The sequence below is a fragment of the Stereum hirsutum genome (assembly GCF_000264905.1).
Source record: "Stereum hirsutum FP-91666 SS1 unplaced genomic scaffold STEHIscaffold_1, whole genome shotgun sequence".
NCBI lineage: Eukaryota > Fungi > Basidiomycota > Agaricomycetes > Russulales > Stereaceae > Stereum > Stereum hirsutum.
In genome coordinates, this window is record NW_006763131.1 from 284593 (window position 1) to 310525 (window position 25933).

Sequence of the window (25933 nt, forward strand, 5' to 3'; positions counted from 1 at the left end):
ACCTCAGCCCAGCCTGTTTCCGAGTCCCAGCCTTTGTCAACCACATAGGGCTCATACTCGAACCAGGTGAGTTCTCAAAAACTACCTATTTGAGGCCAGCGGGCATTTACGTATCATCCAATGCAGACCGAATCGTCGCACGCTAAACGAGCATTTACGATGGATATCACTCGAGTATTGCCGCCCAACGTCATGGAAGAGATCTTTCGTCGATCTTTCGTATATCCCGAGGCAGATCCTCAAGACTACACTGTAACAGCGGCCGACATCTTGAACAAACCGCCCCTATCTCTCACCCAAGTCTCTCGACGCTGGAGATTCATCGCTATAAATCACCCGCCGGTTTGGACATCCTTGTTACTTCCAACCAGTCCTGGAGTCAACGGTGCTACAGCTTTCTTCGTCACACTACAATCCTGGCTCTCTCGGTCCCAGTCACTGCCTTTGTCCTTTCGGATACATATTTCTTCGACTCCACCACAGGGCATCTCGAGCGACGTTTTGGGCAGAAACATAGGACAGTATTTGGGCACACTACTCGCTGAGTCTCGTCGCTGGGAGGATGTCTCCTTCTCCCTCGATATCTTGGACGACACGAATGAGGTTCCCAGCCTTATGTCTACCAAGTACGAAATGCCTCGCCTAGAACGACTGGTCGTTCGCTCTCCGAACATTCTGACGTCATCCATGTGTCACTTCGTCAGACTCGCACCACGGCTCCAGGAGGTCACTCTGCACGGTCCTTCGCTCACGAACTGGGACCTACCGTGGTCACAATTGACGAAGCTTGACATCAGTTGTGACAGCTACAAGGCCGTACCTAAACTTGGCGAACGACGAGAGCATCCTATCTTCGAAGCGGAGCAGATGATGAACATCCTCCGACAATGCACTAACCTCGAGGAACTTCGTTTCGGCATTCCAGACGTCAATGCTGTCGATTTGGAACCCCTGAAGGATCAGGTCACGATGCATTCACTTCGCAGCCTTCACGCCTCCTTCTACGACTCCCCCGACTCCTTCTTCTACTTCTGGTTCTACTCCGTCGTCGCCCCTAACTTGCAATCTCTCAGCGTTCACAGCGACCAAAACTTCCTGGACGAGCTGCTGGACGAAGAAAGAGAAAAGATACGTGACTCAACTGGATTACGCTCTGCTTTCCGCGATTTCTTCACACATTGCAAGCATTCGCTCCGGGAGCTGACGCTCATCGGCGACCACGGAAACGACGAGAACCTGTTGTCGATGCTCGCTATCGTTCCAAATTTGTCGACTCTCACCCTTACGATGGAGGCCGTAACGCCCTCGCTCCTCCGTTCCTTGACTCTCTGTTTCGCGGAGGGCGGATCTGGGATACTCCAATCCGGGCACGCACTTCACCTCAGGCACATCTGCTTTGTCGGCAATCGATTCTGCGCGGAGAACAAGAGCGATCTACCTCACCGTACCCCCTCCGTCGATCCCTTCGATGCGTTTACGGAGATGGTAGAGTCGAGATGGCGAATTCCGGGAAAAGTTTTGGAGAAGGGTAAGATTGAGAGGCTTGTGGAGGTGAAATTGAGGCCAGAGGTGTGGGAGCGGATGGCGAAGATGCATGGAGAGGGTTATGAGAGGGTCGGGAAGATGTGGGACGAGGGATTGCAGATTGGTGTGTAGTGTTTGGACTTCTCGATGGTAGGCTGCGGAGCCAAGCATTGCATGGAGATAGACATGGAATTGCACACATATTGTTTTACAATGATTGTTATGCTGAATACGGACAAAGGTCGCACTCATGATGTATCTCTTACGGTCTCAAGAAGGCAGACGATTCATATGACCTTATGAGCATGTACGACCAACGACCAAGACGTTGAGACTCGTCTAAGAAGAGTTGGGTGGGCATATATGCCAGCTGGAGAAGCAAGCTTCCATTATTTTGATACATGCGCAAGGGGACTGTAGTATCTTTAGACCAAGCCGCGTGAGGCCACCTATCCCACTTCAACGCGAGAACGAGTGACTAAATCAATCCATGTCGTCAGCACCAGCACACAGGACTACATCAAAGCAAGCCACGTAAAAAAAATCGAACTCGCTCACGTTGAAGACTAGCACTCTACTGGCACCCGACCTGCATGCCCTCAAAGCTCTGGTTCTCAAGCCTCGTGCCCGCATCCTTCGGTCCCTCCACAGTCTCGCCCTGGTCGTTGCAGGCCGCATCCGCGCAGAGATAGACGTCGCAGTTGGCGGGCAGAGCGGAGTCAAAGTGGACGCAAAGTGCGTTGGGAGTAGATTCTGCAGCGGTGAGCCCGGCAGGGTTGGTATCATCCTCGATGGAACCGACTTCGACGCCGCTGCATGCAGAGCCTGTCCAGGCAGAGACACCGAAGGCGGTGACGGGGTTGAGAGCGGCGAGGATAGTGGAGACGAAGATGATAGTGAAACGCATGATGGATTAACTGGTCTGGTGGATAGTTAAAGGTAGGTGTGCGAATGAGGAGTGAAGTGCTGTGTGTTGGCTCGGTTGGTGATGAGATGCAGTCGAATGGTCTCAAGAGCTTTTATACCTTCACGATGCCTCTGCCTTGTTCAGTTTGAACGAGGACAGATGACGCAGACAATAGTGCACAGACTGTATGCACAGCTCGCCAAGTAGTGGAATCAGGAATGTGATCACAAGCCATCAGTTTCACCACCATAGAAATCCTGGTGATCAGCATTGCCGCCGTTTCAAGCATACCTAAGAATACGAAGTCGGCATCAAGAACGCTCGGCTATCTTCCTCGTCAATGACAAGGAGGTTTACCACACCGCATTTGCTCCACCAACTCGTGTGTCCCAAGAATAGGCGGGAGTACACTGCGCACACATAAGCCTTGCTCAGAGTTCGCATATTGAGGCCTCGCATACGAGGTTCGTAAATGAGCTCGATATGAGCTGAACTGCCCCATTAGGGAGAAAATGCTCGGCAAAGCCTCTTGGCTGTGCTGGAGCTCATATCAAACTCATATCGAGCTCATATACGAGCTCATATACTGTAGTCTCCGTAGCAGACCTCACACAAGACAGTCGTTGTGTGAGGTCTGCTCCAAATTTGATAGACGCATACTGGTGCCTGAGTTCGGCCCAATAAGGAAGGCAATTTCAGGCTGTCTTCGCGGTTTCCTGTGCGCGTTCTGCAGGAAATGGCGCATGGTTCACCTTCCATATTGGGCCGAACTCAGGCACCAGTATGGCCCTATGAACTTTGGTGTAGACTACATATACTGTACCTCCCAGAAGTTAGACGACCGCTTACGTAACGTGGGAACTCCCGTGAGGAGGCGACGGACCCTTGGGACAGCGGGACACAGGCGACGGCCAGTCACCTTGCCTCCGAGGGAGAGTGACCCGGCCCTGTACAAATGGTCAGTACTTCGAACCTTTCTCGATTTCACGTCCATCTGCAGTGGTACTTGCAGTTCTGTATCTAAACACTAATTGAAACAATTTTATATTATTTGTTGAAGAAAATACGAGAAAATACGAATATATTACCCTAGGCGACAAGAACCTCGGGACACCGGGACAAGCGCCCAAATAGGCGACGCGACAGGCCCCTCGGGACACCGGACGTCGCCTAACGTCTGGGAGGTACAGTACTGCGTTTATGAGGGCTCGATATGAGCACTCTGAACAAGGCTATATTAGATGTTACCTCAGAGCACCAGAGGGTGTACTGTACCATTTCGATCGGATGCCATGGTCACACGTCACAAAGGCCCTATGGCATGGCCTATTCCCATTTTGTCACAGGTCACAGGCCATTTTGGCCACTTTTAATCAATTTTTTCTCCGGGCTACGCCCAATTTGGCAATAAAGTTGCCTAAAAAGGCAGGTCGGTCACAACGTTCGGAGGCTTTTGGCCTATTTACACGTTTGGCCTAAGTACCATCCGTGTCACACGTCACACCCCCATGGCATCCGATCGAAATGGTACAGTATACGGTTACTTTCATGCGGATGATGCCAAGTGCAGACACCAGGATCGGCCCATTCGGACGGAAGGTCTATCCGGTGAAGAAGGGGGAGTGGATGAGAAGATGCAAAGAACGTGCCATCAAGGTCGTAGTTTCGGTTCAACTCGGCTGGCGACAGACGGGCTCTTACACTCCAAAGAAAAGCATTGCTTCGCCGTCCTTCGGGCGTACTCGTGCAACTCCCTACAAGCAGAAGTCTTCCACCAAAAGAAGAAAAGGAGTAACTTGGGGTGCTATTACTGTCTAACTGAGGCATTTGCCACAGGGCCACGAAGAGGATATGGCTATACCATACGGGTCGGTCTAGGCGAAGAAGGACACGGACGACGGTACGCACTAGGAGGTGCACGACGGCAGAAGATACCGCCCGCCAGTAATTTGGAGGACAGGATCTTCCTATGCGCAATGCATCAAAAATACCGTCTAAGATGTAGAGCCCAAGATCAAAACTAGTGGGTGCTGTAAGTATCAGAGGCAGTGATCATGAACGAGTTGTGGTTGATATGTTAGGCCGGAGTTAGGCCGGAGTGACGATGAACATATATACTGTCATCGATACTGCAGACGGAAACGTCCTGGACGATTTTTCCTTTGCGCGATGTTTGGACGCATCCAACAGTGCAGCAGACAGTGCTATGCCGGTCGCGCGACAGTACGAGGAATTGGGGTCTTGGTGCGAAGGAAGGAAGAAGAAAGTTGGAAGAAAGGTTGCGCGACAGCCGAGCAACCACGGAAAGGGGGAACCTTATGTAACGATCATCTAATCTGATCAAGTAGGAAGGGATGTGGCGGTGGCAAAATTAGGTTGTTGCAAGTTCGTTGCAAACGTCGTCCTGATTGCTCGACATTGGTTTCGACGTTGTATGCGGCAAGGATTTTGTCTGCCTTCAATCTACATTTGTCTATAAATACATAAATTTTCTCTTCCTCGTAGTGGAACTTATGTATCGTCATCTGAACGGACGACCTCCTTTCATTTTTTGTACCAATTATTGCATCCATGTAGCTACTTTTCTGGAGAATGTACAACATAGTCTAGATTTGGATCAGGAACAATGTATCTCAGTCTTGGCACCTCCCTCGGAATACCTCTCTCAAAGCTGATATTTTGTACGGTTATCGTCGTGAAATTCATATTGCATGAGCTCGCAGGGAAGAAGTAAAGATCGAGAAATAAATACAATAGGTTATGTATAGGAGGATATATGTAGGTAGGTAGGCGAGATCCAAACGGAGGAGGCATTATGATTTCGTGGCAAGGGGATATCCGTAACTCAAGGGGTAAAGTCACGGTCTGTGAAGAAAAGCTCGCTCGGTCAGCACCTAGACTACCGACCACGACAATCGACGAGCTTACCATCGAAGCAATCTCCGCATCCATTTCCGTTGCTCAAGCAAACACCAGATCCATCGCCGACTGCGACCTCGAGACCATTGATCTTGTTAGTCTTCGTGTCGCCACAGCCGAGAAGACTGGCTGCACGTTCGCGGACGGTGGTAGAGTCCACACTGGCGGTCGTATGGGAACCAGCGGCATAGTAGGCGCAGCCTGTGATAGAGAAAAGTCGTGATTAGTGTGATGAAACGAAAGTGGTTGGACTATAACATGGGGAAAATTGACTTACAATTTCCATGACAGGCGACATTGTATGCAACTCGGTTGTACTGCGCGAACGCGACGTTGGTGTAGCTGTAGAGAGCGAGTCGTGGTCAGCGGCTATATCGAATAGATGAGAAGAGTATCATGCGATACTCACTGGCAAGTATTTGATGTTCCCGCGTAAGCGGCATTCCATGTATCGAGTTCGACAAGTGCTTGACAGTCGGACAATGTAGCATCGGAAGTGGTACCACAATGAACTGTGTGGCTATCGTCCCGGCTAGAAAGCGTGACATTCGATGACGTGGGCATGGAGAAAACACTTGATCCAGCGAGGAATAGAACAGAGGCGAGAGCGATCGAGGTGGAGGAAAACATTGTGGAATTTGTGAGTGAGGAAGGTTAAGGGTGAAGAGTTGGGTCGATGTAGGGTATGGAGGTGTGCAAGCGGAGGGGATGAGAGATGAGATGACACACAGAAGCCTACTTTTATGTGAGTCTGAAGCTCAAGGAGACATACGCCTTGTACTGCTTAGAGCACAAATATCGACCCTCAATCACTTGCCTCCATAGTACGATTGATCTGACTGACGATCATTGATATTGACCAATAAGCGATGCTATGCTGGTCAGGGTGTACTTCACAGACAGTAACGAGGATCAACCACACAGCCAGAGTTTTGGAGCAAGAGCAAATTAGAATCGATTGCCATACTATCAGTGGCCCCTCGTTCGGACAAACTGTCGTTCGGACAGTGCGAAAAACACACCCAATTCCCTATCGTTTCTCCCCGTTCAAGCTCTCATAAATCATGTTAAATCACCACTAGACCATCTGCGAAGTGATTTGAGTACAATAATGGCAGTGGGAGGTCGAATGGGGAGGGGGGTGTTTCGGACACTTTGGCGGGATCTGTCCGATCGACGGTCCCATCCCCCGATCGACGACCTTTCTCTCAAGCAATCCACAACAAAATTGCATGGGCATGTAGCTACAGTAGGGGGCATTGTGTGTGCAAAGTTTCATGGCAAGAGAACTTACTGTACTTTTCCGACCTACTGTTCGATTTCAAATTACCGGAGTTTGCCGGTCTAGCGCCACACATCTGTCCCCCTGTTCGTCGAGCCCGGGGGACAGGGGACACTGTTCAATGCCTTAACCACAAAAATCTTACTGCAGGGCACTGGATGAGGATTTTTCACCCATATCTGAGTGCTCTGGGATTTTGGTGAGCCAGAGCATACAATCATCAACAAATTTTGGCCAAAACAGTGCAAAAACATCAATCGGAATATTTTCGTTGATTTTCATTATCATTATGAATTTTGCTGAATTACGAACATGTCCCCCCTAGCTGTTCGTTGGGGCCGTGAGAGAGGGGGACAGTCCCCCTAAAAGTGTTCGGTTCGGCGGGGTGGGGGGACAGGGGACGAACAGTAGGTCGGAAAAGTACAGTATACTGCGTGAGCTAGATTTTTTGCACTCCGGATTGTCCGAACGAAGGGCCAGTGATAGTAGGACACTGATGACTGCAAAAGAAGCAGAGGCACCATCCAGTGCCTCACGGTGGACATTTGCACGAGAGAAACAGAAGCCCTCATAACTCACCCTCGTCGATAGGGTTGGAGACGGTATGTCGTCTCGGAACGGAGGCGTCCACAAAACGCAGAACAGCGATCACTTCGAGAGGATATTGAAGCTGATGGCGGATGTGACGGCTATGGGGGCTCTGAATATGCGTCCGACGCAAATCAAACAACTGCTAACACGAGGGATGGCGGAGGATCGAAAGCGGTGTTGGCATCGTTGATCTAGTACACCCGGTATAGAACAGTGAAGATTTAACCTATAATAGATGGTTCATGGAGAAGGATTAGAATGGGTAATAAATATAGAATTTAGCATGCAGAAACGTGTTGTGGGTGGTAATGGAGGGTAATGGCGGTTGGGAAGTATAGCTATCCGTATTGCGAGGAAATCTGCGCAGGACGCTTCCGACAAAGAGAGTTAAAGGATGAATCGATAGAGGCCCACTCCGGGAGCCGGCTGGCCTGTTCTCGAAACGAGACACCACATCCTCAATAGCTGCCCACGCTACGTTCGACCGCGGAGAATGCGTTTCGTAGAGTTTCTAACAGACTCAGCGGAACCCATCCCGGAGTTAGTCCGGTTCCTTGCGAGGAACCCAACGTCATTCACATTCGCTGATGCCCCGCCCACATAGGAGAAGGAGGAGGTGCCGCGATCGAGCTCAACTCGGCCTGGATACGGGTCTATCATCCTACTTCCCTAGTTTCGTTTCACGGTCTTTTACTTAGTGCACGAGAACTTGGGTATCAGCTCCATTTTCGAGTACAGTACGGTACGGTACAGGTCTCGTCCCTAGTTGCTTACTTGTAGATACGCAAGGCGCCCCTGGCTTCGCCGGCGCGGTATAAATATGTTGACTCAAAAAAAAAAAAAAAAAAAAGAGCCGGCTGGCCAATGAGAGCGGTGCAAGCCCTTGGTCAACAAAGCCAAACAAGACGTCCCATTTCGAATTGGCCATTGTGGCGCAACAATGTCTCTTGGTACTCATGAGATATGCGCCATATCTTATGTAGGAAACAAAAACAAATGGGGACGGCAGGGCGAGATAGGGTAAATAGGATCGTCCATCGCCACCGCCTCAGGCTCGTCGTACCAGTTTCGGGGGATCATGCTAGTGAGTGATTTATTGATCGTCATGAGCTGCCGTTTCAGTTTATCCAGTTTGTCTGCCTCCTCCAAAGCATTTTGTCTTCCTATTAGGTCCTCTATGCTACGCGACTCCAGGGTGCGACATGAACTCGAAGTCCAATAGCACTGAATATCATCGCAGTCTCTGTTGCGAGGTTGACTAGGTTTGACTCCACATTGTGCCATTATCGTGTGGTCTGAAAATATCCTGGCAGCGGGATGTGTAGAAACTATCCGTGACTCTTGGTCGTGGCGAGGGACATCACCGTAGTGATCTGGTCACGACATTCGGTCGTTTCTCGGATGAGGAAGCTTGGAAAACCTGTATCATCTTTACGGTAATATGCAACTGCTTATTTGGTTGTTGCTCACTGCCTTCGCGATTGACACAAGTGTCGTTTGACTGGCTTTTTTCAAGCGCACCTTAATGTGTCGGTCAAGCAGTGCACGATGATGGCGGCGAGTGCCATCACGGACCCCAAATCTCGTACGAATGTTGCCGAGGTTCTTCTGCATGAAGAAGGTCTCTCTTTGCAGCTCGGGACCTCGTCGCTTGCAGATCAAGCTTGTCAAACTATAAAAGCCGGGCGGTCGTCGACCATACACGCCACCCACCCATTCCTATCCCATCCTCACTCACCCCACTTCACCCCGCACAATCCTCATCCCTCACACAATGTACTTCTCCTTCTCTTACATCACTTCCTTAACTGTGCTCGCCGCCAGTGTTCTTCCATCTGTCTTCGCTGCGGTCGGCATCCACTGTGGCACCACCTCAGACGCCACACTGTCTGATTGCCAAGCTCTGGTAGATCCTGACACTTGGAACAGTGTTTGGGCTGGTACATCAAATGTTTGCCAGTACGTGCTTTTCTTCCCTCGCTTCCTCACGGTGGAATATGATACTCACAATCGTCCTTGAACTTTCTCACAGTTATTCCAACCCAAACTCTGGCATTGTGGGCGGCAAAGCCCAAAACGTCGCCTGCCACGGGAACTGTACGTGCATAGTTCGTGATCCCTGCGCGCCCTTCATCCTTGTTGACGAGCATACATTCTCACCACAGGCTGTGTTTATGTCGCTGACGGCGGAGCTAAAAACTTCCAATTCGTCTCTGAGACCATCCGTAACGAGGCCGCTGGCTTGCTGGGCTGTGGCGATACCAGCAAAGACAAGATCAACGGACTGGACTTCTTCGAGGATGGACATGGCACATGTATCAGCAACGGCAATGGGTGTGGAGACTGCTTTGACGGTCAGTATTTCCGACTTAGCTTCGCAACCTTTTGAACGAGTCCTGACGTACTGCTGTTCGTTATAGACTCCGATTTCTCTGGTGGTTGCCAGATCTGCTGAGCGAAAGTGCTCTATCATAGGATCTTCGTTTTACCACAAGTTCGCCTCGGAATTGATCATGCCATGACTACCGCTTCGCTTTCCGTGCCACGAATCTCTTGCATACTCTGTAACTTATCTATATATTATCTTTACCTATCGAATACAAACACTCCTCCCGCGCCCGCGATCTTCAATTCCTTTTTGAAGAAATACGAGCCTATATCTCACAAAACCAAGGGGTCGAGATCGTTATTGGATCGTTATGCGGTGCCACAATTCTAGCCGTGCCACTCCCTTTGGTCCTGTTTGTCCCCGATTTGAATTACAAAGTTCTTCGTATGCTTTATGGTAGTCGTACATAAGAAATACAGAGGCGATAAGTAGATGGACTGAGAGAATTACTAGGAGAGGGTCCGTTCAAAAAATACATATGGTTCGGACAGCGTGCAGAAGGCGAAACGAATGACTAGCGCAACGAACAGAAACATCACTACGATCCTTCCCCTCGACCTTCAAATAGACTACGCTCTTCAGGAACCGGCATTCCAGGGACCAAGGGAAAGGGGAGGTAGGCTGGCGAAAGAGTTACAATCAGACCGATGACCTGCTAGCAACAACTATGAAAGAGAAGCAAGAGAGACTCACGTCTACCGCCGCGAAGGAAAAGGGCACCCAGCTCCTTTCTCTCGTCAAGTGTAGTGGCGGGGTCTGCAAATTTGGCCAAAATATTATCCTCCTCTTCCGCACAGAGTCCCTCGCTATCGCTCTCTGAACCGCTGTCACTCTCCTCATCGTCCTCATCCATCTCATCCGCCTCCATCCCATCCTCCACCATCGAATCACTCCCATCCTCGGTACCGAGGGCCGTGCCGCCATTTTCGTGCGCTTGTCGAGATACGGCGGTCGACTGTCCGGAGGTGCCCGCCGGAGTGGGAAGAGGAGGTGTGGTCGAAAAATCAGTCCTACCGAACATTTGTAGTCGTTCTGTAAACATTGGAGGGCGGTAGTATATTAACTCGTAAGCCTCGAGGCTGAGGTCGGCCAGCTTGCGCTGGCGCCCCGTCAGAGCGCTGAGCCCGAATTTCTTTTGGTGATTTTCGAGTTTGGACCCTGCGTTGAGGATCAGAAGGAAAGGATTGACGTCATCATCCGAATCTGCGCGGAAGGTACGGGAAAAGGGAGGGTAGGGGTCGGAGTCGAGTGCTTGACGTAGTTCGCCGTCGATAACCTGCCAGAGACCATACACTCGCGGCTCGCGCTGTTTGAGTGCAATTAGGGGCTGGTCGGGTAAGAGGAAGAACGAAGGATGGAGCAAGATGATGTCGTATGTTGGTTTATACAGGCCTGCGCGGAGCCACTGCAGATGATAATGATAGGTGAGCTATATCCGTGCTTTATGGGCGGTTCAGGGACCACGGACTCTGAAGATTCTGACGGACAGACCGTGCTCGAGACGCGTCCTTTCTGCCCACTCTGCGTTAGCATCTTTCAACTCTTGAATCACAAGTTTCAGCGAGTCCTCGCTCAACGTGATGGCGAACGTAGCGTATAAGTCGAGGTGTCGGTGATAGGTGGGACGTACTGATCTGTCGGTCAGATACCTAGTGACTGACAACGAGAACAAGCAGGAAGGTCTTACAATAAACGAGGTTTTCCGCTGCTTCGAGGTTAAATCCTGCTTTCTTGCGAACGATGCCCAGCACATCGACTAAATAGTAGATCTAGAGATTATGTTGTGATGTGTGGGTGGCGGCGGGGTAACATTAATACGGGACCTACCACTTTGTCAAGCCGGGCCTTGTTGCCCTTCTTCTGGACAGCGTTGACAAGATGAGCTACTTCGAGAGAAAGGCAGGCATAGCCAGTGAGGAAACAGCCGTCATCGCCAGATAATTTTTCTCTGATCTTGTTCTCATCCTTGATCTTAGCGTTTCGAGACTTTTTTGTCGACGTCGAGCCCTGACCTGTCGGTGTCGGGGACGAAATGCGAACAGGCTGGCCGACGAAGCCTGGCGTGTTGGGAAAGATAGATGCTGCGCTCGGAATGTAAACCCTGTCTTTGATGATGTCCGCCATCAGGAGCGTAAGGAGGGGAGGACGATGGTGGAAGGGAAGTGGAACTGGGAAACGCGCTACGGTAACACGTGAGTCACATCAGTCACCGATGTGACGCGTGAGGCGAGGGCGCGGCTGGGCGCGGCGAAGGAACGATGACGTAAAACGAAACGCGGGGGAGAACGAAGGGAGCTAAAGGAAGGTCTCGACAAGTATGTACAGTGCAGTACAGAGAGCGAAGGGGTGAAAGTTCGAGTAAAAACACCTTCGCCGTTTGTTCGCCGTGGAAACGGATCCGACTAGTGTGAAGTCAGAGGCACCGAAGGAGTACCTCCGCTTCGTTGAGGGGATGCAAAAGGACGGACCCGACAAGTATATACAGTACAGAGCAGAGAGGGAGGAGGGGGCTCGGACGGAGGCTCTAGAGTAAGATAACCATGTATATAGATGGATTAGACAGATAGCCGCGAAGTGGCCACTCCGAGAGATAGACAGAGTCGGATAAAGTAGACGATGTATGGATAAAATAGACGACGTATGAATAAACTTATAGGAAAGGTCAAAGACGGAGAAAATGAAAATAATGAGATGATATGGATAGGAAAACATGTACATATATACTCTCAGAAACCCAGCCATACGCAAAGAGGATGGAAACTTGAGGACCGATGGATGAGGAAAAAGCTTCGGATGGTTCACAAAATACATATGGTTCGGACAGCGTGCAGAATGCGAAACGAATGACTAGCGCAACGAACAAATACATCACTACGATCCTTCCCCTCGACCTTCAAACAGACCACGCTCTTCAGGAACCGGCATTCCAGGGACCAAGGGAAAGGGGCGGTAGGCTGGCGAAAGAGCCACAATCAGACCGATGACCTGCTAGCAACAACTATGGAAGGGAAGCATGAGAGACTCACGTCTACCGCCGCGAAGGAAAAGGGCACCCAGCTCCTTTCTCTCGTCAAGTGTAGTGGCGGGGTCTGCAAATTTGGCCAAAATATTATCCTCCTCTTCCGCACAGAGTCCCTCGCTATCGCTCTCTGAACCGCTGTCACTCTCCTCGTCGTCCTCATCCATCTCATCCACCTCCGTCCCATCCTCCACCATCGAATCACTCCCATCCTCGGTACCGAGCGCCGTGCCGTCATTTTCGTGCGCTTGTCGAGATACAGCGGTCGACTGTCCGGAGGTGCCCGCCGGAGTGGGAAGAGGAGGTGTGGTCGAAAAGTCAGTCCTACCGAACATCTGTAGTCGTTCTGTAAACATTGGAGGGCGGTAGTATATTAACTCGTAAGCCTCGAGGGTGAGGTCGGCCAGCTTGCGCTGGCGTCCGGTCAGAGCGCCAAGCCCGAATTTCTTTTGGTGATTTTCGAGTTTGGACCCTGCGTTGAGGATCAGAAGGAAAGGATTGACGTCATCATCCGAATCTGCGCGGAAGGTACGGGAAAAGGGAGGGTAGGGATCGGAGTCGAGTGCTTGACGAAGTTCGCCGTCGATAACCTGCCAGAGACCATACACTCGCGGCTCGCGCTGTTTGAGGGCTATTAGTGGTTGGTCGGGCAAGAGGAAGAACGAAGGATGGAGCAAGATGATGTCGTATGTTGGTTGATACAGGCCTGGGCGGAGCCACTGCAGATAATAATGATAGGTGAGCTATATCTGTGCTTGATGGCGAGTCTATCTGTGCTTGATGGCGATTCAGGCACCACGCACGCTGAAGCTTCTGACGGTCAGACGGTGCTCGTTGTGCAACGTCATTGCCGCCCATCCCTCGTTAACATCTTTCAACTCTTGAATCACAAGTTTCAGCGAGTCCTCGCTCAACGTGATGGCGAACGTAGCATATAAGTCGAGGTGTCGGTGATAGGTGGGACGTACTGATCTGTCGGTCAGATACCTAGTCGCTGACAACGAGAACAAGCAGGAAGGTCTTACAATAAACGAGGTTTTCCGCTGCTTCGAGGTTAAATCCCGCTTTCTTGCGGACGATGCCCAGCACATCGACTAAATAGTAGATCTAGAGATTATGTTGTGATGTGTGGGTGGCGGCGGGGTAACATTAATACGGGACCTACCACTTTGTCAAGCCGGGCCTTGTTGCCCTTCTTCTGGACAGCGTTGACAAGATGAGCTACTTCGAGAGAAAGGCAGGCATAGCCAGTGAGGAAACAGCCGTCATCGCCAGATAATTTTTCTCTGATCTTGTTCTCATCCTTGATCTTAGCGTTTCGAGACTTTTTCGTCGACGTCGAGCCCTGACCTGTCGGTGTCGGGGACGAGATGCGTACAGGCTGGCCGACGAAGCCTGGAGTGATGGGAAAAATAAATGCTGCGCTCGGAATGTAAACCCTGTCTTTGATGATGTCCGCCATAAGGAGGGGAGGACGATGGTGGAAGGGAAGCGCTGGCGACACAAACAAACTCCGGGCCGGCGGCTCCGGACATTCGCTCCACCCAAGTTCATGCTAGTCACGGCGAGGAGGAAGATACTTCTAAGTCTCATTTACAGTGATGACAATAGATCACTGTTATGAGGAGGAAGAGTTATGTATTTTCTGGATATGGATTTCACAATGCAAATGGCTTTGGCGTGTTCCAAATAAGTACTGGTCCCCCCGGGACCACAGCGCCACAATCAACTATGTGGCGTCAGACGCCGAGTCATGACACACCGGCGCGAAAAAGGCAAGAACATTACATAATCATGTCGCCTAATGGCGGCCAAGATCGTCTCCGCTGTCTTTCTCCAGACCCTTCACCGCACAGCACAAGTGCTCGTCGTCCACGCCGTCATCGACATATCTTTGTTCATCGCCCATCACGGTGGTGACCATAGTGATTACTTATCAGCGGCATGTGGCCGCACTCGTCTTCTTCTGAGCTGGCCAACTGGAATGGCGGGCTATCAAAACCACGGAGTCCTGTACCTTCGCCGCCACAACCAACCCACCCAGCAGCGATGCACTCTTCGTCGTCTCGAACGGCACCACAGCAGTCACAAATTAGCGCAGAATATTCTAATGCATACGAGAGGGAACATGAGGATGAGGCGATGTACGATATCGAACAATCGAGAAGGGATAGAGGACAAGGAGCTGTGACAGCGGGCCAGGTTCGTTCCTTTCGTCCTTCAGTCTTCCTCTGTGGATACATACAATGTCCACGCGAGGGAGATTTTATGTTTCTTACACGCTGACAGACTTGCTGGTCATTTTAGTTCTCGATGATAAGCAACATTGGCCCTACGCGGGTCAGTTCTCCGCCACAAGCCAGCTCGACATTGTTCACAAAGCGGTCGTATCATTACACGTCCTTAGCCGCACTCGATGCGTATGGATCTTCACCTGAACCCGACGAACCATTATCTACGGAAGAACAAGCTATGATGGACGCGTACGTTCCGTACGAAGACACGCCTGTGCCCGGACGCGACGACGCGTCGAGTCGCGTCACCACCGCGCCGCCACCTGAACAACACCAACCACAGCAGCATGAATCATCTCATGCATCATCATCGGAATCTTCTAATAGACGGCTATCACTCATCGACGTTGACGCAGAGCCTGTGGAAGTGACTGAATCGTCGCAGTCGTCGTTGCCTTCGCCGCTCGATGAGTCCGTCGGCGCGACGAAGCTCTCGAGGGAGAGCTCGGGAGATTCGAGAGATGTGAGTGAGATGTTGGTCGATCGGGCTTTGGACGACTCTCATACGCCGTCCACGCCCGTTCAGAGATCAACCGTACGTTCACATTCATCAATGATCTCATGCCGACCCTGACTTATCGTTTAGGATACTTCACAGTTCGGCCTGATCACACCTCGTTCTTCGCGCCTCCCGGATACGAGGGAGTTCTCGATACTCTCATCGGTACTCCCACTTTCTTGATGCATGCCTATTTTTGTGCCTTACCCATCCACTCTTTTTTTGTCTAGCCCCTATCGACGCCACAACATTCCGTGCCACCCAGCGTAGCTTCATCTCCTCATCCTCGCCCAATCAAACGTCGTAAGATCGTCTACGTCGACGTTCCACCCCTTCCGTCGTCATATAAACGCACCATCAGCATGCCTCTACCCAAACCCACACCTAAACCCATTAATACCGCACCCCGACTCTCCGCCCGGTCCATCCGGACTATCCGTGACAGTGACGACGAAGGCGATTATGCGTCCGTGATCGATATCAGCTCCGATGAGGAGGACGAGATCCCGCTGTACGTGCGCAAGATACAGGAGGAGGGGAAGCGGAAGAGTGCGGTCAGGGCCACAAAGATGGTGAGGGAGATTACGAGGGAGACGTTAGCGTTTCAGAAGAGCCTTGGGGCCAGTTTGAGTCAGAGGCCGAGTGAGAGTGAGAGAAAGAAGGGGAAGAAGCAGAGTCAGAAGTTGAGTCTGAGTCTGACTCAGGGTGGGAGGGGAAGTGGGAGTGGGAAGAAGAGGAAGAGGGACGAGATGGATGATTATGATTCCTTTGAGAGTGAGGAGGAGGATGATGTGAGCTTGAGGGGTTCGGTGAAGTCGCTGCGCACAGATCAAGGCAATAGGAAGGGGAAGGGTAAAGGGAAGGGGAAAGAGAGGATACCGGAGGTTGTGATGCCGAAGAGGACGAAGAATGTCTCGAGTTCTGCGTCTGCGCCTATCGTTGTCAAGAAGCGGAAGACTGGGCCACAACAATCTACGCCTTCCTTCCTATCCTCCGCTGCGTCCACTTCTACGTCTACCTTCAAATGGCCACTCGGTCGTCCTCTCACGACCAAGTCACAATCCCAGCCACAGCCAACGCCCCTACCAGAATCCCGCTCCCGCTCCCGCTCCAGATCTCGCTCTCGTTCTCGATCCCGTTCACAATCTCGCTCCCGTTCGCGCCCACGTCAATCGCAACCACAAACTCGACCCCGACCCCGACCTCTAACTCGGCTTCCATCCCAATCCCAATCCCGAATCCCCACACAAGACGAAGGAACACCCCTCTTCGCCCATACCCCACCCTCATACCTCACCCTCCCACTCCCCCAGCCCGACCCTGCATCCGTGCTACCATATGATACGCCGGAGGGAGTCACGTTGGGCTCGTTGGTCGTCATGAGGCCGTTTTTGAAGGAGGTGGGGAGTGTGATGAGGGAGTTTGGACCGAGGTGGGCGATGGGGTTGAAGGGGCAAGAGGGAGAGGGAGGCGAGGCGGATGATATGGGTGAGAGGGATGGAGAGGAGAAGGGACAGGGAGAAGTTAAGTTGTGTGACCGGCTTTGGTGGAGTAGGACGGGCCAGGAGGAAGAGTTTGAGGGGAGGGAGTGGGAGGTTTGTGAGGGCGGTGACTTTAGCGGGACGAGGGTGTTGGAGGGGATGTTTATTGGGAATGAGGACGAGTTGAGTACTGACGACCAGGACCGGGAAGAGAGTGAGGTGGAGGCGGATACGGCCGGCGGTAGGTCTGAGATCGAGGTGGAGAGTGAGGAGGAGGTGGAGGTGCAAGAAGAGGACAGGGACAGTGATATCGAGATCATCGACGGTCCGCCATTCTTAGATCCTTTGCGTCCACCGCCAACGTTACCGGCTCCTGCTATACAAGACGTTACTCCCCTTCAACCGATCAACGGTTCCTCGCCATCGCAAACAGTCCGCACACCGACGTCCCCAATTGGTCCCCGTGCTCAGCCTCAGGCCGTAGTCTCTTTCGCCCGACCCTCCCTTTCGCCATCTCAGTCTCGCGCTCAGATACCTTTTGCACCACAATCACAGTATCGTCCTATCGCTCCAGCTCCTGCTCCTATCCAAGTTTCGCCTCCTTCACCCGTGGGTGCATCGGTCTCAGTCACTGTGGAACAGCGTCCTGATACAACTGTTACTATCTCGCCGTCTCAGATGCAGATCCAGACATTGGCAACAGCCAGTATGACTGCGCTTCCTCCTTCGCCTTCATCTCCGTTTCACCTCTCGCAACTTCAAAACTTGCAAACGCACCAGAGACAGGACTCGTTCGGTTCTACGACTTCGATTTCTATAGGAGGCAATCAGGTTCCTCTACAGCTGGATTATCACTCTGGCTTCGGCCATCCATACACTGAAGGTAAACAAACCGAGTACAGACACGAGCACGGGCTTCAAGAACCGTGGAGTCCGTCTGGAGAGGAGATGTATCCGCATGAGACTATTAATCCCTCCCTGATTAATCCTGTCTCGAACCCGTCTCCTGAGGCCGACCAGACTGGCACCGAACCTGACGCCGATGTTGACATGTCTGCGCCGTACATTTCCGAACAAGAGCAGGGCCACGGTCAACACGCTTACTACCCCGCTGATCCCGCCGATGGGTTCGCGGACAGTCACGGTCCAAAACAATCGGATATGAACGGCCCGTATGGATATGGACTGATGTATTCGTACACACAGCCTCTAGCGCAGACGACGGAACACTCCGCCGCTCGTGCTAACAGTCCAGGGATGAACTCCGAGTCATCGAAGTCGCAGGGGAAGAAGAAGAAGGTCAAGGCGATCTTTCATCGGACGAAGACGGGACAGGAGAGGATCGAGCGGGAACGGGCGTTGTCACAGTCTCAGCAGTCGCACCATTCGCAGTCACCGGTTCAGCGCGTTCAAGCTCTAGCTGGACCGTCGTCTTGGGATGGGGACGATGGAGCTTCTACGAGCTCGAAGGCGGGGGCTTGGGAGGTGAAGAGGAGGGCGGGCACGCCTGGGCAGGAGGATTCGGACGAGGAGGATGAGGAGGATGATGATGAGATGGGGCTAGAGGAGGTGGATGAGGACGATGAGGATTATGTGCCAACTGGGAGCGCGAGGGTAAAGAAGGCTAAGGTGGATAAGGGTAAGGGGAGAGCTAGGGAGGTGGATATGGACGAAGATGATGGGGCATCGATCGTCGTTATGCGCAGGGTTCAGAGCGCGAGGGTCTCTGGCTCCGGGCACGTCGGACGGGAGGCTAATGTTTATGAATCGAGGACCATAAAATCGATCAGCGCAACCATCGAGATTTACTGTCACCAGTGTAGGACCAAGAAGAAAACCAAGCAGATGAGGTGCATAAATGAAAAGTGCGGCAAACACTTCTGCCCGCAGTGCATTTATTCCAGGTGCGTCCTATCCTTCAATTCGAAGCATTTTTTCTACTCCCTGTCGCTGACTCAGGCTGATCCGGTCCTTCGTAACATCTCTGCCCATTAGATACCCCCAACGCGTGTTCGACCCCGAAGATCCGAACTTCCTCTGTCCCATCTGCGACAAAACGTGCAACTGCACAAGCTGCTGTCAAAAACGCAACGAGCGATACATCTCTGAGAAGACCAATGGCGGCTGGCGCGGCCATCTCACAAGACAGGGTATCACCGACTTTGTCTCGTTTGAGGCACCTAACCGTCGCCCCCTCGTCCGTGCGCCCAAGTCTTCGGGAAAGGCGAAGCCAAAAGCTTCGACCAAGCGTGCTGGCCCTGCTTCCACTACAGACGTTCCGGAGGAAGACGTGATGGGCGATGATGATGGAGAGAGCGGTTATGGGTATGGACATCCCGGTTGGACGCCGTCGCCAGAGGCTGGTGCGACATGGTCGGAATCGAACAGTCCAACACCGGACCTGGAAGCGGCGAGCCAGGTACGTTTACCGGCTTGGGCGTTCCCGGAGAATAATCAGTGGGGCAACATTTATTTCGCGGATGGGAGGAACAAGATGGGCGAGGGCAAGGTTGGGGAGGATGGGCTGATCCATGTGGAGCCTGTGGTAGGAGAGCAGGATACGCTATCGGCCGCTCTTCCGTTGTCCACCGTCTATTCAGACTTTCCGAAGTCGAGGTCTCCGTCCCCCGTGTTCCGGTCAGCCCCTCTTCCTACGCCAGCGCCATATCCGACAACGGAGATGCGTCCCCTTCCCGCTCAACCACCATTGACGAAACGCCGCGTCTTTATAGGCAAGCCGCTAAAGGAATGGGGCCGTCGAGTCAAGACTCGGGAGATCGATTGGGACCCTTCCCTTGTGGTGGGACGTTATAGAACAGGGCCTGAACCAAAAGCCAATGCGTCAGCGTCAGCTATTCAGCGTCGAAAGGGGAAGTTCATGGAGCGAGGGAGGCGGTACTATGTCGGCGTTTCGCCTCGTGAACGCAAACACAATTACCGTCAGCATCAGCCACTTGTACAAGCCACCTCGGTCGCCAGTATCTACGACTCGGTTTTCGGCGGGAACTCGCCGCTGGCCAGTGCGACGAGCAGTGAGGATGAGGAAGACGAGGGAGGGGATGAGGATGCGGACGGAGAGACTGATTATGGACCTTGGCCGAATGAGGTTCCGTGGTCTCCTGGGAAGCTGGAAGCGTATCAGTCGAACAACCCGGACCTCACCCAGGCAGTGGGCACTGTTGCTGCTGCTGGCGATGGGTTACCGTCTTTGGAGGCTTTGAAGCTGCAGGAGATTGCGGGCGGTCCTGGGTCGCTTCCCTCACTCGATGGCACTGACCACGCCTGCCATGGTTCGGCTGGCGCCGCCCTGCTTTCGCACCTTGGGTACGACCCGAACCTCAAGGTGATGCCAGCACCGACCAACGCCAGTATCACTGAAGGAGCGATGGATCCTAACCTTCGGGACTCAGTGGGCGACCTCCATCCTCAGCACGCAGTGGCGGTCTTGACCGGTGGAGATCGGTAAATATTTTCCTCTCGCCGTTGGATTTCGTGCTCCTTTTTCTCCTATTGTAATATAATGTTTGTTATGATTGAGTTTGTATTTTTCTTGATCCTGTTATCGTTCGATTTATCACGTGCTTCAGATTTGTTTGTTGGTTGAACTTTGTTCGTACGTTTTCGTGCAGTACGGTGTTTCCTCAATGACTTTTGTCTGTTGGTCAGTTCATCGTTGTAAATACCATAGCTTTTTGTGTCAGTCCTGTGACACCATTTATGCTCCCAGGGCCCCGTATATTCCCTCTGTGGAAGGAAAGGAGCTTGTGGACGAGGACGACCCTGATTTAGGAATTGAGGCGGAGTCTCAATTGACATTGGTACGGCGTCGGATGATTGGGTTCGCTAGGACCAGCACAAGCATTTGTGCATCTAACGTACCCTCAGTGGGCATTGCCAACCCTCTATACAAAACTTCTTATTTCAATCTTGAAGAAGGCGTGTCTTGCTGTGTCCCGATTTCACTTTAGAGTCGGCTAAAGAAAGTCCGTCCAGCCCTCCCATTGACCATTCACGAGCGACTAAACATGATCTTGTCAACACCTTAGTCAAGATTGACAGTCGGTCGAGCGATTTGCAGTCACTCGAATCTCGTTCGTTGTTATGTCGTTCCGAGTCGATTCGTCATCTAGGTGCGCCTCTATCGCATGAATCACCGTTCCTACTGTAATCACAATTTGATCTTGCCTTTCCATCAGTCTTGACTTGCATGTACAAGCACACACAGGATCCACCCAAGCACGGATCTGGCTCGAAGATCTCAGTACATGCGCGACTGGGATGTCGTCGTCCTTGACCCAGGCCCACAAGATTTTTCCGATCATTGACGCAGAGATCGCCAGCCTCAAGCGTGCCATTGTTGAGATCTCTCACTACCGTGCATCCATCTCCCCCGTGACATTCCTCTCTTCCGAGATCTTAGCGGACATATTTCGCTATTGCAGAGACAACGAAGCAAGTGCGATACTAATCACTTTTCGTCGTCACGATCGTGTCGTCGCGCAGGCGGTTTCTGCATCGGGATGCCATGGCTCGAGCTGACCCATGTGTGCCGTAGTTGGCGAGAAATTGCGCTCGCTGATAAGGTCTTGTGGTGTAGGATTCACCAAGACTGGCCTGTACGATGGATGGAGGAGATATTCCGTCGTTCGGGACACGTCCCTTTGAGCATCGAAATTCGTGTATGCAGTGAGCGCGACAGGCTTCTTCTCGCAGAGAACTATGCTCGTTCAAGACATCTCGACATAGTGAGCTCGGGCTCCCCCCTTCCCGTCGCTCTTGTACAGCCTACTTCGATGCTCGAAAGCATTAGTCTAGAGTGCAGGTATTTCTCGACGGTGGATGGAGTCGAACTCCCCGCCGTCCTTCTGGGAGGCTCTGCACCAAATGTACGTCGTGTTAAGCTGGTGTTTTGTTATGTTCCCTGGGTGCCCTTATGTGGTCTATTTCCTCATGTTACCCATCTCGAATTTGTTGATCCTAATATCCTCAAGCCTATCGAATTCGAAGACTTCATCCGAGCCCTGTCTTCTATGCCACACTTGGTCTATTTACGAATAGAGTCCGATATATCACAGGGTCTAGACAGCTTTGCCCCCATTTTCAGATTCAGTCCGCTACCAGGGTCTGCCAACAACGATGGCGATGGACTTCCTATTGAGTCTGAAAGCTCGAGCCAAGTCATCCTCCCGAACTTGACGCGCCTTGCATTGGGACCGTTTCTGTTCAGCACCTGTTTTCGAGCTTTCCAAACGCTCGTATTTCCATCCCTTTCTGACCTTCGCCTCTCCTGCCACGAGCTCCTTTACTACAATCACAGAGACGGTCCCAACGGAGGTGTCATTGCGGAACGTTTCGTGATGTCTCATGTTGCAAACTATTGGCATCTACTATCCCGATTAAAACCCCTGGTGTGCCTCGAAGTGACATTTTCGTGCCCCGAGTTTCTCCCTGTCATACACGAGTTCAAACTCTCCGAACCTTGCCCGAGTACTGTAGCTTCTCTAGTCTCTGCCACATCTGGTGACGACTTGATATCTACCCATGCTGGTCCCGCTTTGTCATTTATCACCACATCGAGGCGGGCCGTAGACGCACTGTTCGAGTCCATCTTGTCGCACGACATACGGCACATCTCACTCCGCTACGAGTTACTCTACGGCTGTGGAGAACCAGAGCGCCCCGAGACATTTTGCCATACCGTCTCCCGGAATGGTTCACAAGCGTAAAACTCTCAGGTATCGAGCGTTTAGATGTCTGCTGCAGTTTGCGCGCCTTGTCACATTTTCTCGATTCCCTTCATCCTTCTGCGGCTGGCCCATATCCCGCCACCCAAATACTAGACATTCCGAACGATTCATCCCAGGACGTATACAACTGTTTTCCGAAGCTCCGCACGTTGGCGATCTCGGTACTCGAAATCAGGGACAAGTCGTCCCTCAGAGACCCCAATCCTGGGAAAAGGGACATATTTGAAGTATTCTTTGATTCGTTAGCACGACTTTGTTGTCCCAAACAGGCCGAAGGCTCCCGAACCGTCGTTCCACACTGTGTTCTCCCTAACCTTGACACTGTGCAAGTGCACATCGACTCGTCGGAAATGAATTCTTTGGACAGGAGAGCCGTGGAGGAGGTGGTTGATGCTTGCGAGGCAGCGTGGGCGATGTCGGTATTGAACGGAAGTACGGATGGGGACGATGGTACTTTGGGTGCGAAGGGGAAGATTCGGTTGGATATAGAACGTCCTCCTATTCAATACCAAGATCTGCCTGTGGGAGACTGGTTGGATATAGGGAGGGAGGATTAAGCTACAAGAGGGGGTATTCCAATAGGCAGGTTGGGCAACGGAAGCTTCTGATGACAAGCGTGCCATTTGTGGGCTCCGGTCTACTATTTTCTGGCTGGTATAACGACAGAAGAACCGTTTGCTCCCAACTTTGAGGCTCGAATATTGGTGCGGAGAACTATTCAGATACGGTAAATAAGACTACGTCGATAAGTTACAGGTTCGTATGCATGAGATTCGTGAGGACAGAGGTACTGTGCATCATGGCCGAGACCGAGGCAAGGAATAGAGAAAAATGAAGTGACAAAAATATATATCTCCAGTGCGTCTAACAAATCTCGCAACCTCCAGAGAAGTCGGAGTCTACGTGGAACGAATGGGCGTCAGGATGATGCAAAGCCCAGATGACTGGCTGAGACTGACCATCGAAGCAATCTCCACATCCATTGCCGTTGCTGATACATGTGCCATGCCCATCCTCGAAGAAGTCCAGGCCGTTGATCTTGTCTTTGGCGGTATCGCCGCATCCGAGCAAACCAGCAGCTTCGTTACGGATGGTCTCAGAGTCGAATGTGAAGCCTTTAGCACCGCCATCAGCGACGTAAACGCAGCCTGCAGGGAGAATGAATGCTCGTCAACAAGGATGAAGGGCGCGCTGGAACCATGGAAGCGTGAACGTACAGTTCCCGTGGCAGGCGACGTTTTGGGCTACACCGCCGACAATACCAGAGTTTGGGTTGGAATAACTGTGAGAAAGTTGAAGGACGATTGTGAGTATCAAATTCCACCGCGCAGAAGTGTGGAAAGAAAAGGACGTACTGGCAAACATTCGATGTACCAGCCCAGACACTGTTCCAAGTGTCAGGATCTACCAGAGCTTGGCAGTCGGAAAGCGTGGCGTCTGATGTGGTGCCACAATGGATGCCGACTGCAGCGAAAGCGGATGGGAGGAAAGTGGCGGCAAGCGCGGCGACAAGGCTGATGGAGGGGAGAGAGAAGTACATTTTGGATGATGGGAGAGTGGTACGATTGAGAGTAGATGAGTGGTAAGGATGAGGATGAGGGGAATGGCTGATGTATTGGGATGGTGAATCTTGGTTGAGGACGGTGCTACTTTTATACGTTGACGAGTCCAACCTGTAAAAGTTGAAGTCAATCTCTTCAAAGAGAGGCCATCTCCGTGTGTCGATGACGCACAAAAACAGCCTCAGTAACATCAACATAACGAAATTCTGGGGTTCGCGACGGGACATCATTGGAGTCACCGCCATCACGGGCGTGTACTGCCCACACCCTCCGATACGTATTCCGTGTTCGGTTAAGCTTGAACAAAGGGCATTAAATATCGAACGGATCAACGACGAAGGCAGCAATCAAGGAAGTCAACAAGCAGACATATGGAAGCCCACAAAATGCCGATCTCGTCCGGAGTTAGGCCTCTGCGAAGGACACAAGGCCGCTGACACCTCCTGGTATTCGCATTGTTGTTGGGGAGCCCTGGTCACCATCGGTCTGAACCGCTCCCAACATTTGCATGAGGATGTTACTAAGAATGCAAGCCAACTCCACAACAAATCTTCCGACGATGTGACCTGTTCAGCAGGAGCATTTAGGGTATTCCCCGAAAACAAAGTTGAGTTGGTATCGCACTTTGGAGTCCTGTAGCATTGATGGAGTGGGGTGATAGATTTTAGAAAGATCAGATAAATGATTTAGAAGAGAAAATAGTGGGGTTCAATGAATCACTTACTAGTATGCCACCCCAAAACTATGAGGCCACTGGCGGGCGGTTTGAATGATGGCGATGCTCAGGCGACGACATGACTTACTCACTACACCCGCTACGATCCATTCCTCTCGGTGTCATACAGCTGGTATGGCTCTCTTTAATGGCCCGAGTTCTTACATTTTGTGAGAACTTGGGTAGACAACTCGAGACGGAATAACAAGTTGAAGGACAGAGGCTCAGGTTGCTGAGTCGCTCTGGCCAATGAGAACCGCGCAAGCCTTTGAACAACAAAGCCAAACAAAGCATTCCAAATTGGCTGATGCGTCGCGGCGAAACGACGACAACGATCTTGCTACAGTACCATCATCTGTTTGAACGTCCCATCACAACTGCTTGGAAGTAAAACTCTTTGCTAAGGCTCGTAGTGCACCGCAAATAATCATATTCTCTCAGTGTTGATCATGACGACATTGACAACCAAATTTTGACAGTCCCATTCCGAGTGATCCTAACACCGCTTTTGATCGCTCGACATACCTCGTGTTTGCAGACTTTCATTTACTGTTAGATGCGTATTCAAAACCTCCGCCGCCATCATTATTCACTTCGGAGTATAGTGGTGCAGCTCTGCATGGTCGTGGAGGTCTTCGACAGGAGTCTCACCGCCTCCATGTGCGACGGCGACTCGAAGTTATTGGGGTATCTGTCTTTTTGGTGCAACACTCATCATGCACTGCCCGGAAAAGACCTTCAACTTTGTTCTGAAACCATCAGCATTGTGACGCACTTGCAATTGATCTTAGCTTGCCCCCGCTCCAAGTTTCTGCCTGACTCTCCGTTGCTCTGACGGTGCTCTTTGGGACTTATCCGCCATAGCATACGAATCGGTGTAAACGTACCAGGGAGACTAGTGATGACCGTTTCTGGGGTCATGATCTTTGTGTCAAGCATACTTTCCGATGTTTTAGAATCGTATAAAGGCAGCTCGTTTTCGCTCCTAGACTCCATCTCATCCC

At 51.7% G+C, this 25933-nt stretch overlaps 7 protein-coding genes across 7 annotated transcripts; 3 read left to right on the forward strand and 4 right to left on the reverse strand.

Moving 5' to 3' along the window:
- Window positions 1–120: 120 nt before the first annotated feature.
- On the forward strand, window positions 121–1656 carry STEHIDRAFT_151142 (uncharacterized protein; the record flags this gene model as incomplete). Its single annotated transcript, XM_007298372.1, has 1 exon — window positions 121–1656. One exon carries the CDS (start codon window positions 121–123, stop codon window positions 1654–1656), a length of 1536 nt encoding a protein of 511 aa, XP_007298434.1.
- Window positions 1657–2098: 442 nt separating this feature from the next.
- Window positions 2099–2431, reverse strand: STEHIDRAFT_151143 (uncharacterized protein; the record flags this gene model as incomplete). Its single annotated transcript, XM_007298373.1, has 1 exon — window positions 2099–2431. The coding sequence occupies one exon, from the start codon at window positions 2429–2431 to the stop codon at window positions 2099–2101; it is 333 nt and encodes a 110-aa protein (XP_007298435.1).
- A 2845-nt stretch (window positions 2432–5276) lies between these two features.
- On the reverse strand, window positions 5277–5980 carry STEHIDRAFT_151144 (uncharacterized protein; the record flags this gene model as incomplete). The annotated part of the gene is made up of 4 exons (XM_007298374.1): window positions 5277–5296; window positions 5360–5551; window positions 5628–5692; window positions 5760–5980. The coding sequence occupies 4 exons, from the start codon at window positions 5978–5980 to the stop codon at window positions 5277–5279; spliced, it is 498 nt and encodes a 165-aa protein (XP_007298436.1).
- Window positions 5981–8997: 3017 nt separating this feature from the next.
- Window positions 8998–9678, forward strand: STEHIDRAFT_151145 (uncharacterized protein; the record flags this gene model as incomplete). Its single annotated transcript, XM_007298375.1, has 4 exons — window positions 8998–9182; window positions 9256–9320; window positions 9389–9577; window positions 9644–9678. The coding sequence occupies 4 exons, from the start codon at window positions 8998–9000 to the stop codon at window positions 9676–9678; spliced, it is 474 nt and encodes a 157-aa protein (XP_007298437.1).
- A 286-nt stretch (window positions 9679–9964) lies between these two features.
- Window positions 9965–14099, reverse strand: STEHIDRAFT_164249 (uncharacterized protein). The gene is made up of 10 exons (XM_007298376.1): window positions 13797–14099; window positions 13657–13738; window positions 13435–13598; window positions 12639–13350; window positions 12516–12566; window positions 11440–11792; window positions 11300–11381; window positions 11081–11241; window positions 10306–11017; window positions 9965–10233 (listed from the first exon to the last, which is right to left on the reverse strand). The coding sequence occupies exons 1-10, from the start codon at window positions 14091–14093 to the stop codon at window positions 10151–10153; spliced, it is 2697 nt and encodes an 898-aa protein (XP_007298438.1). The 5' UTR covers window positions 14094–14099; the 3' UTR covers window positions 9965–10150.
- Window positions 14100–16238: 2139 nt separating this feature from the next.
- On the forward strand, window positions 16239–20632 carry STEHIDRAFT_116932 (uncharacterized protein). Its single transcript, XM_007298377.1, has 2 exons — window positions 16239–18809; window positions 18901–20632. Exons 1-2 carry the CDS (start codon window positions 16315–16317, stop codon window positions 20369–20371), a joined length of 3966 nt encoding a protein of 1321 aa, XP_007298439.1. The 5' UTR covers window positions 16239–16314; the 3' UTR covers window positions 20372–20632.
- A 2733-nt stretch (window positions 20633–23365) lies between these two features.
- Window positions 23366–24441, reverse strand: STEHIDRAFT_164251 (uncharacterized protein; the record flags this gene model as incomplete). Its single annotated transcript, XM_007298378.1, has 5 exons — window positions 23366–23551; window positions 23612–23800; window positions 23870–23934; window positions 24008–24325; window positions 24386–24441. The coding sequence occupies 5 exons, from the start codon at window positions 24439–24441 to the stop codon at window positions 23517–23519; spliced, it is 663 nt and encodes a 220-aa protein (XP_007298440.1). The 3' UTR covers window positions 23366–23516.
- Window positions 24442–25933: the final 1492 nt, after the last annotated feature.